This window comes from Mustela nigripes, chromosome X (genome assembly GCF_022355385.1).
Source record: "Mustela nigripes isolate SB6536 chromosome X, MUSNIG.SB6536, whole genome shotgun sequence".
NCBI lineage: Eukaryota > Metazoa > Chordata > Mammalia > Carnivora > Mustelidae > Mustela > Mustela nigripes.
In genome coordinates this window covers 66,205,172-66,223,142 of record NC_081575.1, presented here as the reverse complement: position 1 = coordinate 66,223,142, position 17,971 = coordinate 66,205,172, and the positions used below count along the sequence as shown (strand labels likewise).

The following is a 17,971-nucleotide window of genomic DNA, read 5'->3' as shown; positions in this document are numbered from 1 at the left end:
TTCTCAGATGTTCTAAGATTGAAACCTCCTCTGATGGTTACACCTATGACCTCTTGCCTCAAGTCCCCATCCATCAGAGAGGGCAGTTACTCCTATACCCTGCTTAGCTCATCAGACAGAAAGTTATATGGCCTGCTTTCTTCTCCACCCACTCCAACTTTAGTATTCTTTTTTTTAAAATATTTTATTTATTTATTTGACACTCAGAGATCACAAGTAGGCAGAGAGGCAGGCAGAGAGAGAGGAGGAAGCAGGCTCCCCACTGAGCAGAGAGCCCTATGCGGGGCTCACCCCGATCCCAGGACCCTGGGATCATGACCTGAGCCAAAGGCAGAGGCTTTAACCCACTGAGCCACTCAGGCACCCCAGCTTTAGTATTCTTGATGGTTGCTAAACTATCATTTAAAAATCATGTCACTCCTTGTGTTTACTGACAAAATGTGTTTTTCTCAGCTTGTCCAATTCCAAATTCTCCTATGGTTCATCAAAATAAATTATAAATGCATTTTCAGCACAGTGTATATGCAAGAAAGCAGACCATATTTGTGAGTTTCTTCAAGCAATAGCACTGCTTTGTCCTTTTGACATCTGAGTAAATGTCAGAGACCACTCTCCATTTTGGCAGTATAATTTCCCCCTCCTTCTCCTCCTCTCCCATTCCCTACAGCCATCATTTCTTCACTCTTACCATAGTTCTAGTATCTCACTTGCACTTATCACAAAGTCCACCCGTTATACTCCTTTCCCTTTCTCTCCTTCAAATATCCCTTCCTATCCTAATCCTAACTGGTGAAAAGGAGAAATTACCATATAAGTAATAATCAGCAAAATACTTCCCTCTAGTCAGTGACTTAGTGGACTTTTATGGATAATATAACATGTTTGGAAAATTTTTGGTATTGCCTATGACTTTTTTGCTTTTTGAAAGGGAAGAACTTCTCTGAAATGTGGATTTGATCTTAAGTCTAAAGTATTTCACTACCATAAATGACATATGACAAGTTTTTATTAATATCCAAGTAAAGCAGATATATTGTATCTGTCCTATCAGAAGGCTCTTGTAAAATATTTTAGATTAGTAGGTAAAGTTCTCTATAGTATAAAAACTAACTTTTGTTGCTTATTGATAGTGTTGCAACATAATTTTTAAGTTTCTAAATAAATTAGGTATTGAGTACAAAACATTTTTTTCACCTTAATAACACAAACCTATTGATAATAATAGTTTGAACAGTGCTGCCTATAAAACTAATTTCTTCCCCCCTCATGCATCCTAAATGCTCTGTTTATATTGCTATACCACTAGAGTAATAGTCAAATTAAGTAATACTTAAATTAAAGTACAATTATGAGGTGCCTGAGTGGCTCACTTGGTTAAGGGATTGAGTCTTGGTTCCAGCTCAGGTCATGATCTCATGGGTCATGGGATGGAGTCCTATGTTGGGCTCCACACTCAGCTTGGAGTCTGCTTGAAGATTCTTTCCCTCTGCCCCTTCCTCTGCGCATTCTCTCTCTCTCAAATAAATGAATAAATCTTTAAAAAAATAAAGTACAGTTACGTCTGTTTCCTCAGTCTCACCATCAAATTGGAATGGAGCTGTAGTGTAGCATGAAGAGCAGTGAAGCTGATATTAAAATACCTGGATTATAGGATTTGTTTTATTAATAAGCAGCTACATGACTTTACTGTCTTAATGATCCCCAAACTATGACAAGGATTTCTGTGCTGCTGCTAAGTATTAAATAGTTTGACACATGGATTGGAAACTCAAAATATGTGATCCCTACAACATTTTTGTGGGCATAGAGAAGATAGGAAAAAATATTTAAAATAAAAATTTTTAGACAAAATGTTACCACAAATTACTTAAACTTCCTGAGACTCAGTTTTGCCAGCTATAAAATAGATACGATAATGCTTACCTTATAGGATTTTTTAAGGGTTAAAAGATACTGTACATGAAAGAGATTAGCTCAGTGTCTGGAAGATGGACAATATTAATTAATATTTCCTTAGGTTGGAATGCTCCCTCCACCCCGTCCATGGCCTTCTTCCCTGTTAAAAAAAAAAAAAATACACACAACCCCAAACTTCAAACACCTTTCAAGAAACAGCCTAGAAGGTACCACTCTACAAAGCCTTTCCAAACAACGTCAGGCAGGGTGGCCCTTTGATTAAGAGTACTGGGCTTTTTGAAAAAAGAAAAGATTCCCAAGGTTAAAACCAGGTCCGCCATTAATAACTCCATGACCTTGGGCACATTACCTATCCTCCGTGCATCGAGGTCTCCCATCTTTAAAGTGAGATCATTCTGGTACATATCCCATGCAGTTTTGAAGTATTAAATGAGATATACACAAAGAGTGCTTAGCACGGTCCCAGATACTAAGTCTTTTATTAAGTATTACAGTAGGAGTAGAAGTAGTAATACAAAGTTTCCTCTTCAGTAAAATGTTAATGAAAAATGCCTCCCAGGGTGGCAAAATTCTGATGCAGAAGTCTTATTTAAACTGTCATGCTGAACAAACATGCGTAAGAGGTTGGTATATACCTCGAGATATCTGGGGCAAAGTTCTAACCTCACGTTATAGAATATGCATTCCCTGCACTGGGGGTGGGGGTGTGTGTGTGGAAAATAATACCCACGACTAATTAATGGGAAATAAAGCCAGAAGATACGTCCTCCGACTCCAAGCAGCGCAAGTCCAAAGAGTAGTAAAGCACAGAACCTGCAGACCGGGCCTCGATAATTCCCCGGAGTTCACCTCTAACGCCCCCTTTCCTTTAGAGCCGCGCAAGCGTAGATTGATTTTGTTCCTCTCTCCTTCGTGCCCCCGCCTCCAACCCCCCCGCCACCTCGTCTGCCTCAACACGCAGGCGCATCTCCTCAAATCCTGTCCCTACCCCCTCCCTCTTTCTCTTCCTTTCGTTCCCCCACCTCTTACAGCACCTCTGCAGATTCAAACTCTGCTCCGTGAGGGTGGCGGCGATCGAGAGGTCACGTGATGAGCATCCTGCTGCCCAACATGGCGGAGTTCGACACCATCTCGGAACTGGAGGAGGAGGAAGAAGAAGCGGCAACGTCGTCGTCCTCGCCGTCGTCGTCGTCGTCGGTATCGGGACCCGACGACGACGAGGAAGATGAGGAGGATGAGGAAGAAGATGAGGACGAGGAAGAAGAGGAGGAGGAGACACCACCCCCGCCTCGGGTAGTGAGTGAGGAGCATCTGCGGAGATATGCCCCCGATCCTGTATTGGTGCGGGGCGCCGGCCACATCACTGTGTAAGCTAGAGGGGCCATGGGGTTTGAAAACGCTGAGATTTGTCGACAGAGAAATGAGAAGGTGGTCGAGGGGCTTGTGGGGTGGGGGAGGGATGACTGAGGCATACAGTTAGAAAAGGACACCAGGTCTAAATGGAGAAACCGAGGGAGATAACGTGCAAAGGAAGTGAGGAGAATGCAAATGTGTTGCACCAACATCGGGTAAAGAGTGAGTATAGGATAGAGAGGTTAGAGGTTTGAGAACCAGAGGGATTGGAGTAGAGCTTCTGTATATGTTGGCAAGTAAATAGTCTTTAAACTGCAGGATGTACCAGAGGATTCTTTGCTGCTAAGACTGGTGTGTAGTGGAACACGGTGACTGCTGTGACATGTTATAAGACCTAGGCTTGGATTCTTCCAAACAGAAACATGACCCGTTTCGTGAATAATATTAAAAAATATCCACACACCCACATATTCCTTCATCCATTCTTCCTAATACTTATATGAATGAATATAATAATCCTTTCCATGTCTTGATAACTCATTCTGACATTCATTAAATATCACACAATTAGAAGTTCAGATTAAGAGGTAGTTGTAATGTAAAGGAGCAATAGATTGAGAGTGACAGCTCTTGGAACTTAGTCCCAGTTTTGCTTCTTACTGGCTCTGTGACCTTGCTCAGGTTATTTCCTATTTCTGGGCCTTAATTTCTCCATCTGTAAAAATGAGGGGTGTGGGGTAAATGGTTTCCAAAGCCTTTCACCTCTGAGATAAGATACTTACAGGAGATTTTGTATGCCCAAACATTAAATATGCAGATATGAAATACTTACATAAATTATTCCCCCAGGAGCTGAGGTTGATTTTTTTTTTTTGAAAACTTATGCAGAGTGACTTTTTTAAAAATTGAAGTCTTGGATCATATTTGAGAAAATAAAAGAAGGAGAGACCTCATAGCATAGAGGTTGCAAAGCAAAAGAAAATTTTCATGGCTCTCCGCGCTTTGAAGAGTGCTTTTTCTTTTTTATGTGCTTGGGCTGTATATGCTCGAAAGTTTGAGTGTGTATCTTGTTCATCCTCTTAACTATGCTGTCTTTTCCTGCATTTTCCTATCACTACCTCTAATTTTGATAATGACTCACCTAGTCCCTTCGACTTTCAATTGAGTTCCTATTATCAGAAATCATGTATTATAGTATGCAACACCTCCCCCATCATGTTAGCTTTTAATTTTAACATGTGAAATATTTTGATTGTAATATATTTTTGTGAACTTTGCATGAAATATATTAAGGACGATTTTGAAATTGTGGAAGAGTTTAGGAAGATTTTTAGACCAGCTTTTTGGTTAGGCAATTATTTTAATACAATTTTTCTTGGCCCAAGAGTTTTGCAGATAGTCTACAATGATCAGATGCCAGCTTACTGTGCTATTTTACTTTTATTCCTTTCATCACTAGGGAGACAATTTATTACTCAAACTAATTATGATTCTGGCACCAAAGGTTACTTTCATGCAGATTATTTCACATGACTGAACAGAAAAAGGGTTTTTTTCCAGTCTGTAATTTTATATTCCCAACATTCGTCCCCCTCCTTATTTTCTAACACTCAGAAAACAGAGGAGGAGCAAGGAAACAGAATTTAAGTTAATAGAAACTTATTTGTGGTACTTTTCACACAATCGTGGTGAAGTACTTATCAACCTATTTTCAATTAAAAGCAAAGCACTGACACTTGCAATATCTAGGGCCTTGTGATAGTTATAATGTCCCACCCAGCTTAAAAATTCTGAATTGGCAGTGTGAAGTAGTGACGCTGGAAGTAACTATTGGTATTAACTGAAGCCAAAACCTGAAAAGCCGCAAACCAGTACTTGAACCACTAACCAATGTATATAGTTTGGAAAATTATTTAGTTGTGTTGTACACATTCTCTCAACTGAAAAGCACATTTGATCTTAAATGTCTGAGATCTGAAAAATGTTAAATGTTTAGGAGAAAGTTTTATTGAATCTGAAAAACTGGCCTTTCTATGGTAGTGAAACTTTCGCGGTATCAGGTAAAGTATGATCCTTATGAAATGGTTAATCTAATTCTGAAACATCTAAAATAATCAGCTTCTGTTAAATTCTTTTCTGGCATGTGAGTGTTAGAGTTGTCCTATCTGAATGAAATATTTCTTATTCTCTCCTACCTCTTATTTTTTCCATTCTCTGTGCAGTCATCTATTCTATAGAGGACTTTGTTTCTTTTCTAAATTTAAAATTTGAGCACCATTGGTTCGAACTCAGTATATCTTAAGCCATCATTTTCCGTCCCCACATTGGTTGTGCATTCCAGTTACTGCGTTTCTGATCCTGATACCACCACTCTAATCTTCTGGGGTAGTATTTCAAATCCTTGAGTCATTTTTTAAAAGATTTTATTTTTATTTATTAGCAAGAAAGATAGCGAGAGCAGAAACACAAGCAGGGGTGGTGGGATAGGGAGAAGCAGGCCCCTTGCAGAGCAGGAAGCCCAATCTGGGGCCATCCCAAGACCCTGGGATCATGACCTGAGCAGACACTTAATGACTGAGCCATCCAGGCACCCCTCCTTAAGTCATTTTAACTCTTACTTGTCAAGTGCCACTCTATCCCAGAATTATATCATCATATATTTGAAATGTCTATTAAACTTTTCATTTTCTCTATTTCTGCTGGCACCACCCTAGTTTAGGTTGCCATCAACTCCTGCTTGAATTATTGCCACAGTCTGCCACTTCTTTCTACTCCAGTACATTCCGCATACTGGTGCCAAACTAATTTTCTTAAAACAGAGTTTAATCATGTCACTTTGCTGCTGAAAAACCTGCACTAGATCTTAATTAGATCTGAATTCTTATGCTCTCTTCTTCCAGCCTCAGAGGTCAAAGAGTTCTTTCACTTGTCCAAAGTTCACTGCTTCACTTGTACTTTCTGTACCCTTCTTTTCCAGCCTCCCAAATCTTGCTCCATCAGGTAGCCCCATCTCTCTAATATTACCTCTCTGCATCAGCCTATAAACATATTCATAGTTTCTCTTTTTGTTTAAAAACAAAATAAGACAAAGCTTTCCTAGACCTATGTTCCCCTTTAGCTACTGTCTTGTCCTTCTTCCTTTCCTCTCCAGATTTCTTAAGAGTAGCTACAGTCACCATACCTATTTCCTTTTCACTCCTCTGTAACCTGGATTCTGCCACCATGACCACAGCCCAAGGGGCGGGGAAGAACTAGCCTTGTTAAGAGCACCATGACCCTCTTGTTGCTACATTTATGGGCATTTTTCATTCTCTTTCTGGTCTTCAATGCTGTATATGACACTTATAACAACTCCCTCTTATTTGGAGGCTTATATTCTCGGGGTCGCAAACGCACACACCTTCAGAGGTAATAGAGGTCACAGAAAATGGTGCACCATGAGTAATGGGGTCTCAGTTGAACTAGAAGGTAGTATATGTTTTGCCTAAAGGAATTTAAATTCTGAAGTTAAAACATTTTGCCAGTCAAACAAACCTAGGAATTCCTTGGCCACTTCACTCTCCTGGGTCTCCTGTATTTTTCTGGCAATTATTTAACTCTCATTCATGGACTCCTCTTACTCTTTTGACCCTTGAATACCAGTGGTCTCTGAGGTTTTGTTCTCAACCTATTACTCTTCTCATTCCCTATTCTGCCTAGATGATCTCATCGTGATTCTCATGGTTTCAATTATCTGACATCTCCCAAATATTTATCTCTGTGCCACACTTTGCTGAGACTTTCACCTGGGCTTCCTCACCTGACAGCCCACTGTCATCTTAAATTCTGCATATTCAAAACAGAATTTAACCCCCCCAACCAATCCCTTATGCCTCCATCCCAACCCCTCAAAAAAAAAAAAAAAAAAGGCCTCCTGTTTCTGTTTTCCATCTCAGTTCAGTGTACTTCCACGTATCTCATTATTAATCCTTGGTTCCTCTTTCTCACTTACATTTATCAGCAAGTATTAATAATATATGTCCTAAAAATTTCTTCTTTTCCTCCCTACCAGCACTTGCTTGATTCGAGCCCCTTTCACCACCCTAACCAATCAACTTGTCTTCATCCTTGTCAACTTCACATCCATTCCCCAGCCTGCTGCTAGATTGAGATGCCATTTTACTGCCCAAGACTATTCTGTGATTTTCCCTTTATCCACAGGATAGAATCTAAGCTCCCTAACATTGCATAAAGAACTGTACCCTGCCTATCTATCAGCCTAATCTGCTGACATTTCCCCTTATGGCTTATATTTTCCTGTTCCTAGCATGCTATTTCTTATTTCTTTTCCTTTGCTCAAGCTGGGACCTCCACCTAGAATTCCAGTACCCACTGCCCTTACCCCAGCTCTCCATATGTCACCACCTCCTGCAAGTCTTCTCTGCCCCCACTAAATTGTAACCTGCAATAGTAGTAACAATTTTTACTGCCCTCTGAATCTTCATGTCCTAGCACAGTGCTTGCCTGAAGTAGACAATCAGTAAAAGTGAGTTGAAGGAATATTGGTTCACTTTAGTAACACTCAGTATTCCTACCATAATGTATGCTGTATTTTAGGCCCTCGACAAATACGGGTTACTTGAATCATGCTGTGGAGAGTACTTCTGATTCTGAGCAAAGATCAATATGGGTACAGTAATATCACGAGTCCCAGTGATGAGGATTATGACATGGACTTACCTCTGATATCTTTGTTAAGGCATCAGAATACCCCTATTTCTATCATCTTAACATATTGGCTTTCTAGTTACTTTTAAAAGATGCTAATCTTTTAACATGGAACAAATTATAATTTTTTAAGAAATAGAATGGGCTAACCATACTAATTGTAATTCCAATTCTAAGATGATGAGGATGAATGGATATTTGGGGATTTTTTTCCAAATTGAAAAAATATATGGCAAAATTAACTCTACAGTTTTGAGTTTATAGAAACAGACACAATAAAATGCCTCTTGGAAATACTAAGTGTTTTAGAAATACTATACATCGGAGTGATATAACTTAGTATCTACCACTTTTCTTCTTAGTGTTTCTAGGATAAGTATTTGGATCCAATGTATTGAAATACATACAAGGATAATTATATCTCATGAGATCTTTATTTATAGGTATTATCACACTCTGTTTTTAAAGATTTTATTTGTTTATTTGAGAGAGAGAAAAAGCACGAGAAGGGGGAGGGTCAAAGAGAGAAGCCGACTCCCCACTAAGCAGGAAGCCTGAGGTAGGACTCCAGGATCATGACCTGAGATGAAGGCAGTCGTTTAACCAACTGAGCCACCCAGGCACCCTGTCACACTCTTTATAGTACTTGAAACATACAGGGGTGCCTGGGTGGCTCAGTCAGTTAAGCATCTGCCTTCGAATAAGGTCATGATCTTGGGGTCCTGGGATCAAGCCCCGCATTGGGCTCCCTGCTCAGAGGGGAGTCTGCTTCTCTCTCTCCTTCTGCCCCTTCTTCCCCTGTCACCCATTTGTGTACCCATTCTCTCTCTGTCTCAAATAAATAAAATCTTTTAAAAAAATGAACATACAGATATTTACCCTTCATAGTAGATCTGTATAGAAGTTAGAAGAGATGATAGGTTACCAGTTCTTATAAAATTGTCTCACTAAAATTAATCTATAAGAGCTAAAGTTATTCCATATAGAATTGAAAAAGATGGGAAAAAGATGGCCAAGTTTGCCAAACAGTGTATTTCTCCAAAAAGTTGGACAGCAATTATTATACTTAGACTATAATTATTGATACTTCTCAGGTCAGTTAATGGAGTGCCTTTTCTATAAACAATTGTCTTTGAGGAATTACAGTGATGCATTGTTAATATGTGTTTGTATAAGGTAAATATTTTATAAGATTTTAGAATGGGGAAGCTATGGTAACTTGCTATTTTACAGTGTGGCAAGACATGATTATTTTCATATAAAATATTAAAGAGATTTAACTATAATATTTTTGAAAATATCTTTGAATTTCATAGCATAAACTTTTCTTTTTCATGGTATAGTAAATAAAGTTCAATGTATACACTAAAGAATTATTACTGTAAGTACATAGTTTTCTAGTAAAATCATGTTTCTTAATGGCAGAATTTTACTTGTTTTATCTGTTTTTTTAAGCAACCTGAACATATAAGCTTTCATTTGTATAAGGTTTTCAAAGTCTGGTGTGTAGCCATTTCCAAAAAGATTAAAAGCAATGAGGATGTGGGGAGGGAGAGAGAAGGGAAGAGCAACTAAGAGGACCCACCCTTCTTTCTCAGTTTCCTTTACTCCAAAGAATCATCCAAGAAATTAAAAATTTGAAGACACTTGACAGATAAAATGCAGTCATTAGGAACCATGAGCTAGGACAGCTTCAAACACAGAATAGGCTCTATATTTAATGAAGTTGATAAAATGGACAGTGCGAGAAGTTCCCAAGTGTTCATTTATCTAATGCTGGAAAATCCCCACATCCTGGCTAATGCTTATCACTAATCAATAATGGGTAGGTGATTTTGTCTAACCTCTGTGGATTCACAGTTCTTAATAGTTTGTTTATGAAACAGAGCTGAGGTGTTTATTCAGCAGCAGCCATTTCAACATTTTCCTAGTAGCTATAAAGTGAAATGTATGCCCAAGGTTATTTGAGTTAAGTATTTTTTTTAAATGCTGAGTTTCTAATGAAAAAAGATAAAAGAAATCTCTGGTAGGCAAGAATCGGATTGTTACTGCCTTTTGGCCAAAATTCTGAGAGTATATCAAGACTAGTTTGCCTATATTTATAACTTTTGAAAATATGTGTGTGTGTGTGTGTGTGTGTGTATGCATTCACATACATACATACACATGTTAAAGGAGTATTTTAAAAAGTAAAATGACACCTTCCTTACCATATTTAATATACTTTTTATATTTTAGAAAAGATAATCCCTTTTTATATTGAAGAATATTGGTAATGTGAATATAGCAAGTATATATTGAGAACTTGAGCACTGGTGTATGCACTATGAAAAATACAGGAGAAAAGTGAAGTATAAACCTTGCTTTATAAAACTAACAGGAAAATTGCTTTCAAGATATCTCTATAGCAATAGAGCAGCAAAGAATAATGGGAAATATTTTATTAGCTATCGAATTATATAGTACAGATTAGAAACAGCTGTGAGCATTTAGAGAAAAAAGGAAATCCATAAAAGCTTGAACATTGGTGGTATTACAGCAGTGGTTGGGACTTGACTTGAGCCTTGAAGATTGCATAGGATTTAAACTAGGGAAGGGAAGCAAGAGGAACCACCTGAGCAAAGACAATAGCCAATATGGCTGTTGCAGTGGAAGGGAAGGAATCATTATGAGAATGATTTCAAAGGAACAAATATCAGGATTTGGTGCCACCTCAGAGCAAGCACGGTGCAAAAAATAAGGGAGGGAAGGTGCAAAACCAAAACCAAGGTCTAGGTTAAAGAGAATCAATGTGTCATTGATAGATATGAAAAATTTGAAGGGGGGAGGCTTGTTTCCAATAAAGAGATAACATTTAATTTTAGACATGTTTTACTTGAGATGGTATTGTTTTTGGTAAGATACTGAAATCGAAATTTTTAGTATGCAATTAGAGATCAAAGAATACTGGAAAATGTAGAACTAGAGATACAGATTTGGTGGTAATCAGCATAGAAGGGTCAAAGCTACTAAACAAAGAGGGACTGTTAAAGTTTACGTAGAAAGACAAGCAGATGACTAAAAGCCAAATTTTTGGAAAATGCAAGAATGTTAGAGGAGAGTAGAAGGATGAGAGAGTGTTAGGGAGTGATCAAACAGTGTGACAAAGCTGCAAAGTAAAGGGAAAATGTTCTAGGAAGAGAATATATAATTGGCAATAAATAAGACATGATGAACTTGTCTTTCTGAATAAATTTACTCAGTGAGAGATTGTTTTCAGAAAAGTGACAGCATTATAAGGGAAATTATAAACAGTTAAGAAAGGAGGGAATAATAAGGAAATGGAAACAAGAAAGTTCACTTGCTCAGTGGTAAATGCAAAGAGAATAGCAAAGCTGGGGCTACAGTTGAACTAGTATGTGGTTTATCTTCCCCTCTCCTCAGGCAGGAGTCATTTTGAAGTGGTGCTGGTCCTTGCCAGGGCTGCTTTCAGGATAAAATGTGCCAGGAGCTGCTTTGGACAGATGGGTGCCTAGTGGGGTAGGTTGGATGGGGTAGATTCACAGGAGAACACAGAAGCAGTGTGTGTGGTGTTAGCAAGGTAGGTGGAGAGTGTTCTCCCTGGTTCCTGCAGGTGTCCTGATATCTAGGCTGGGGATAGGCTGGGGATAGGATGGAGGTAGGGTTGGCACCCACAAGCTCTTTTGTTTTTGAAGAAGTCTCCTAAAGATCCCTGCCCCTCCAGCACACATTCTGAGATTAGTAAATAAATCTCCTTTCTGTATACCCAGACCCTTTTTAAATTTTTGTTTCAATGCTTTTATCTAGCAGTGTTGTTTGTTAGGCTGTCTCTTTAAGGGCTTAGTTTCCTGTTGCTCTCTGGCTCTCCAAGAGCTAATCCTGCTGATTTTTTTTTAATTTATTTTTTTAAGAGAGAGAGAGCACGCGCACATGTGCAAGGGGAGGGGCAGAGGGAGAGAGAATCTTAAGCAGGTTCCATGCTGAGCATGGAGCCCAATGTGGGACTCAGTCTTACAACCCTGAGATCATGACCTAAGCTGAAATCAAGAGTTGGATACTGAACAGACTGAGCCACCCAGGTGCCCCATAAGCCTGCTGATTTTTACCCAGAGTTAAGCCCTACTGCATTTCAAAGCCAAATATTATGGGGACTTGTCTTCCAAGTCCAGGTTCCTGGGGTGGGGGGTGGTTGGGGTTGGTGGGGGTCTGCTCCTCTCCCTTCTCAGTGCTTGTGATGTCCCTTCCATTTGTGGTTAGTGTCACCAGGAGCTTGAGTCCTGACCATGTTTCTATACTTCCTCCCCTTTGTGTGACTTGTTCTCTTCAGTTAACTGGAAAGTCTGCTGTGCAGTCTTTGGGTGGTTTTCTGTGTTCATTGCACTGGTATGGCTGTTATCTAGGGTGTATCTGTGGAATGAGGTGGACTTGGGATCCTCCTACTTTGCCATCTTCCCAGACTCTAAATCAAGAACATGTTATTGACATTGCATCCAAAAGGCATTTAGACAAGATATGGAAATAGAGCTCTACTTTAAAGTGTATAATGTCTCCTTTTAAAAATGAAACCTATTATCTGTTACTGTGTTACACAATAAGAATTTACTCCTTGTAGAATAATGAATTAAATTATATCTTCTTGAGATCATCTTTTACACTTCAAAAGAATCAAATGTTTGGTTAGACGTTTTTCTACCTTTTAGATAGTGATGAGATCACTATTTAGCTACATATAACTGAAATGACGGACGTTTCTTGCTCTCTTATATATTGGTCATGTTATTGAATGCTGAGTTGCAAATATATATTTAATACTGAAGTGTCAGTTTCTCAAAGAGCACATGAAATTTTCCATAAAAATTCATGTATGGGATATACTGTCTTATTTTTTTTAAGATTTTATTTATTTATTTTATAGAGATCACAAGTAGGTAGAGAGGCAGGCAGAGAGGGGGACGCAGGCTCCCCACTGAACAGAAAGCCTGATGTGGGGTTCGATTCCAGCAACCTGAGATCATGACCTGAGCCGAAGACAGAGGCTTAACCCACTGAGCCACCCAGGCGCCCCTATACTATCTTATTTTCCAGTTTGGCTGTATCCTGTGTCCAGGTATAGACTTATAAGGAAACATTATTATGAGAATATTATGTTCTCATTACATATACTGATACCTAGAGAAGTAATTAAGTATTTTTAAATGAAGTTAAGATCTTTTTGTGGTTGCTAATTAATTGTCCCAACTATCTTAAAACATAGAATTTGTTGTTTAAAAATACATTTTAAATACACAGAGTGTACACACACACACACACACACACACACACACACACAGATGTGTACCTTGCTACTAGCTGCTAAGTGTAGAGAATTTTTGTGTTTAAGATGTGCTTATGTTCCAGAAAAGGAGCCATTAGCATAAATGATACAATGAGAATGTTATTCCCACATAGTTTTAATAGGACATTTGGATTCTTACATGTCTTTAATGTGACCATAAGACTAAAGGGCCATAAATCAGTCGAATCAAACAGTATTGTAGCTTATTATTAAACAAACTTCTATTAAATACCTACTAGATTACTTTATGCTACTAAGCAAAAAGATAAATAAGTCATAGTTTCTGCTTGCAAAAAGCTGAGTACAGGACAGAAAGAACTTAGGGATCAGCATTTGAATTTTGGTCCTCCCCACCTTACTAGATATATGACTTTGTGCAAGTCTTTTAGTTACTTTTTGAAAAAAAAAAATTTCTGAGTGTCAGCTTCCTTGTCTTTAAGAGGGCGATGACAGTACTACTCTTTCCGGGTTGTAAACTTCAGAAGTAACATATTTATCTAGCACAGTGTCTAACCCATGGTAAATTGTTACTTTATTGCCTACCTCACCAAGAATTCTCAGTAAATATTCCTGTTTTGTTTTGTTTTTTAATTTTTTCTTACAACCCATCATCTACTTACTATACTACACTACACTGTAAAATTATAGTTACTATGGTATGTCATCTGAAGATGGTATACAGGATGATATGCAGGACGTGACCTTTGTGATATCCCTTCTAGTAGGTGATTGAAGGCTCATAAAATTCATCTTGACTTCTGAAAACAGATTTCAATGAGCTTACTTGAGTCAGAGCTTTCAAGGCTGAGACCTGTTTTCTGAAAACAAGTTTAGCATATACATGAAAGCCATTCATAAAGATCAACCTTTGAGTATCTGAATACTAACTGATCATAAGTTTTTGAGCTACAGCTCCAAAGGTTATATTAGTCTTTATTAGGAAAATTTTCATATATGCATAAAAGTAGAAAGAATAGTATTATCCACTCCTACGTACTACCAGCCAGTTTTAAAAGTTATCAACTAGGGGCACCTGGGTGGCTCAGTGGGTTAAAACCTCTGCCTTCAGCTCAGGTCATGATCCCAGGGTCCTGGGATCAAGCCCCATGTCGGGCTCTCTGCTCTGCGGGGGGCCTGCTTCTCTTCCTCTCTCTCTGCCTGCCTCTCTGCCTACTTGTGATCTCTGTCAAATAAATAAAATAAAATATTAAAAAAAATTTTTAAAAATAAAAGTTATCAACTAAAATGGGTTTTAACAGAAACATTAAAGTCAAAAATCTTGTTTCCAGCTCTAATTTGTTATTTAATCCCATATCATGCATGGATGTAATTAGAATACCACTTTAACATTTGCACCATAAGTTTCTTTTACTATTAATTCATATTAATAGTCAAAGATTTGTTTTCTATAAATACCATAACATTATTTTTAGGACACATTTTTAAATCACAACATCAAACAAAAAATGCAAGCCTTTGTTAGTTAAAAAGGGAGAGGGTAAAGAGTTAAATATGCTGGGTAGAATATATTTTGTTCTTTGTTTTTAAGGTTTGGCTTGAGCAACAAGTTTGATACTGAATTTCCCTCAGTTCTAACAGGGAAGGTAAGTGAGAGTTTGCTTTGAACTTTTCAATTCTAAAAGCATTGTTTTATAGTTTATTCAGTATTATGACAAATACTTTGGCTCCCTGGTATTGATAATAACAAGAGGCCAGGGTACTTGGAAGCTGTGTCATTACTGACAAAGCTGTCACCATGACTGCTAGCCTATGACCATTTATTTTGTTCACTGTCCATTAATGCCAGCTATTAATTGCTTATCTGTTCAGTTTTTCCAATTTTGACCTTTATTCTCAGCACTAGTAGCTATAATTGTTTTCATTTAGGTCCCTAATCCCAGTGTTCTTTAGAGTTAACAAAGTTATCATTGTTTAACTTTGTATCACTCTATTATTTTTAAAAGTGTCCTACAGTATGATTTGTTACACATCAAAAGAATCAAGTGTTTGGTCAGACATTTTTCTACCTTTTAAATCATTTGAGTTTCTAAAATTGGACTTGCTGCAATAAATTACTACTTTTCTGTTCCCTGGTTCCTCTACATTCCACGGTATCTTCACACTTCAGGTTCAGTATTCAAAGACTTTTTAGGATTTGAGACTATGTTTAGAAAATTCTCTTACAACAGTAATGCTAACTTATAGGCCCAAAGAAAAAGGCTTTGACTAAGGCAAAAAGTTGCTTACACATGTTTGTTACTTGAGGAAATACAAAAGAAAGAGAAAAGCCATTATATTACAAAATACTCAGTAATTTCCAAATGGTTAATAGGTGAATGCTAGATAGGTGAAATGATGACTTGGGGATAAAAGAAATTAACTTTTTGTATTTTGAAACCTGTAATTTAATACTATTCTGTACAATTTTATTACTAGAACAATGCTACTTGTCAGTATAGATTTGGTCAGATTTTAAAATCATTCCATTCCCTAAAGGGCCTTTATGCAATTTATTGTTAAATTTTGTGATAATGTTAATGAGAAAAGCAAGGTACAAATCCTTGTCTACAGTATGTGTAATAAAGGGGAGAAATAAGCACATTATTAATTGTATAAAGAAATTCTAGAAGACTGCACATGGAAGTAAATAAAAGTGGTGACCTTGATAGGAGAAGGGGAATGAGATAGATGGAGGCAAGGGTAAGGATAAGACCATTTTTGGTATTTTGGTATTTAGTATTATTTTGATTTTTGAACCATGTCACTGTGTTACCTATTCAAACCTGAATTTTCTTTAATTTGTCTGCTCATTCTACACTCTGAGAATGGGATAAAATGCATCTAATATTGGCTCCTTTTTGTCATGATACATTTTCTAGCTGCTTGCTTTTCACTTTTGGCCTAATCTCAGAGCATTATTCAGAGGTCGGTAGGGAGCAAAAGACAGCAGAGCTATTTCTTTTCACAGGAGTTGTCACTAGAATTGTAAGAAATTCTATTTGATTTATCCCTGAAAGATATTTTATACTTTATTTGCTTCCTTTACCCCATGAAAAATGGGAGCTAGCTAGAGACAGTATAGAGTAGTTAAACTTTGAAATCAGATCTGGGTTGGAATACAAGGTCTATCACTTACTGTCTTTGTGGCCTTGAGAGAGCCACTTCTTTGAGCCTCAGTTTTTACGTGACTAGTACTTCATTTGTTATTGTAAGGATTAAATGAAAGAACATATGTAAAACTTCGAGTATATTGTCAGGTACTTACTAGCTTCCCAATGTAAGGTTTTTTTCCCCACCAGTGTATCCCAGTTTCATCCTGATTATTTCTCCAATTTTTTCTTACCAGCTTTCAATTTTTAATTGCTTTTTCTACTTTTATATTCTTTATCTGAGTAACAGTTTATTGACTGGTCCCACCAGTAATCTGTCATTTTTAAACTGTTGACCTTTTCTCTCTCCTTATGTATACTGTCAAATCATTCTATATAATAAGCAAGTGGAAATAGTCCCTGGCTAAGTTAACAGAAGATATATGTCCATTTACACTTTTAGGGTACAAAGAGCCCTCTGGTTTGATGTTTTGGCCTCACTCTCTAGAATGTTCTACCTTCCTATCCTGATCATTTAGAATAATTTGCCAACTGAAGCAGCAGTTCAAACTTAGATTTGTTTTATATGAATTTTCATATATGTTTTCTCCAAAAGAAAAAAAATAGCTGTAGAAAAACCCTTTGAATAATAATGTGTTTGTAGAAAGATGACAAATTCAGTATTAAAGAGAATGTGAACTAAAACATCTCCAAGGGAAAACTTTTGCTTTGTGTTTCCCTGGTGCTGCTGCATGTGTTGTCTGGGCAGTTATATTAAGTTTTATTGCTAGTTTGTTTTTTAAAAGTTTGAATTACAAGTCCAAGGATTTCTAGAAAATGAATAATCAAAAAAAAATGCCAGTGCCTAGAATTTACAGGCATAAAATGTATCCATCTTTGAAATGGGCTGGTTTTATACGCTCAAGGAATACTTAGAATATTTCTTTCCAAGCCTTTTAAAACTAAAAGCTCCATCATTGAAAAAGGTAGTACAGTCTTTTTAAACTAGAGTAAGAATATTAAGCTGCAATCTGGATATGAGCTATTTTTAAAGATATCCTTTCTTTTCAGGTGACCATTTCTATAGCACATATCAATGATTGGGTATTCTAATGTGCATTACTTTAAGTGGACAGGATTTCTCATTATTAAATGAGGCATAAATGATACCATGATTTTTTTCTTAGTTTAGTTTTTAGTGATGAAAACATCACCAACAGGAATTCTGAAAGTCTGATTTTTAAAAGCCACATGGTGGTAACATTAATTTTATTCACTTTTCTCTTTAATGAGACAATTTTTGTCCAGTAGGCACTGTTGTAATTGTATAGGTTATTATGAATTATCCAAATGCTTCTCTAATAACTGGGGGAAGAGGCAAGAAGAATTACATTAACCAGAAAAAAAAGGAAAAAGGAAGGTCTGAATTCCAAACTTAACAGCCTTTGTGTAAAATATTTTAAAATGAACAAATGCAGTCTTTAAAATAGAAAAATAAATCTACCTTTTAAAAAATCAGTCTTCTGGCATGAATGGGATTCTAAATAGCTTTTATGCCTAAACTAAGCAA

At 37.3% G+C, this 17,971-nt stretch overlaps 2 protein-coding genes across 7 annotated transcripts in view; one reads left to right on the top strand and one right to left on the bottom strand.

Annotated features, from left to right (window-relative positions):
• LOC132006842 (uncharacterized) overlaps positions 1–3,034 on the bottom strand; it is a 41,102-nt gene extending 38,068 nt beyond the window's left edge. For 2 of the 5 annotated variants that reach the window (XR_009401237.1, XM_059384903.1), the window contains exons 1-2: positions 2,940–2,993; positions 1,924–2,056 (exon numbers count right to left, since the gene is read on the bottom strand). The gene's annotated coding sequence lies outside the window, so the exon portion shown is untranslated. Of the gene's footprint in view, positions 1–1,923; positions 2,057–2,939 lie in introns of all 5 variants that reach the window. The other 3 variants (XM_059384904.1, XM_059384907.1, XM_059384906.1) reach the window with 3 other exon arrangements.
• The window catches only part of CHIC1 (cysteine rich hydrophobic domain 1), a 64,941-nt gene continuing 49,811 nt past the window's right edge, over positions 2,842–17,971 (top strand). For both annotated transcript variants that reach the window (XM_059384909.1, XM_059384908.1), the window contains exons 1-2: positions 2,842–3,284; positions 14,862–14,916. In XM_059384909.1, the coding sequence (XP_059240892.1) occupies positions 3,007–3,284; positions 14,862–14,916 (333 nt within the window). In that variant the 5' untranslated portion in view covers positions 2,842–3,006. The remainder of the gene's footprint in view (positions 3,285–14,861; positions 14,917–17,971) is intronic.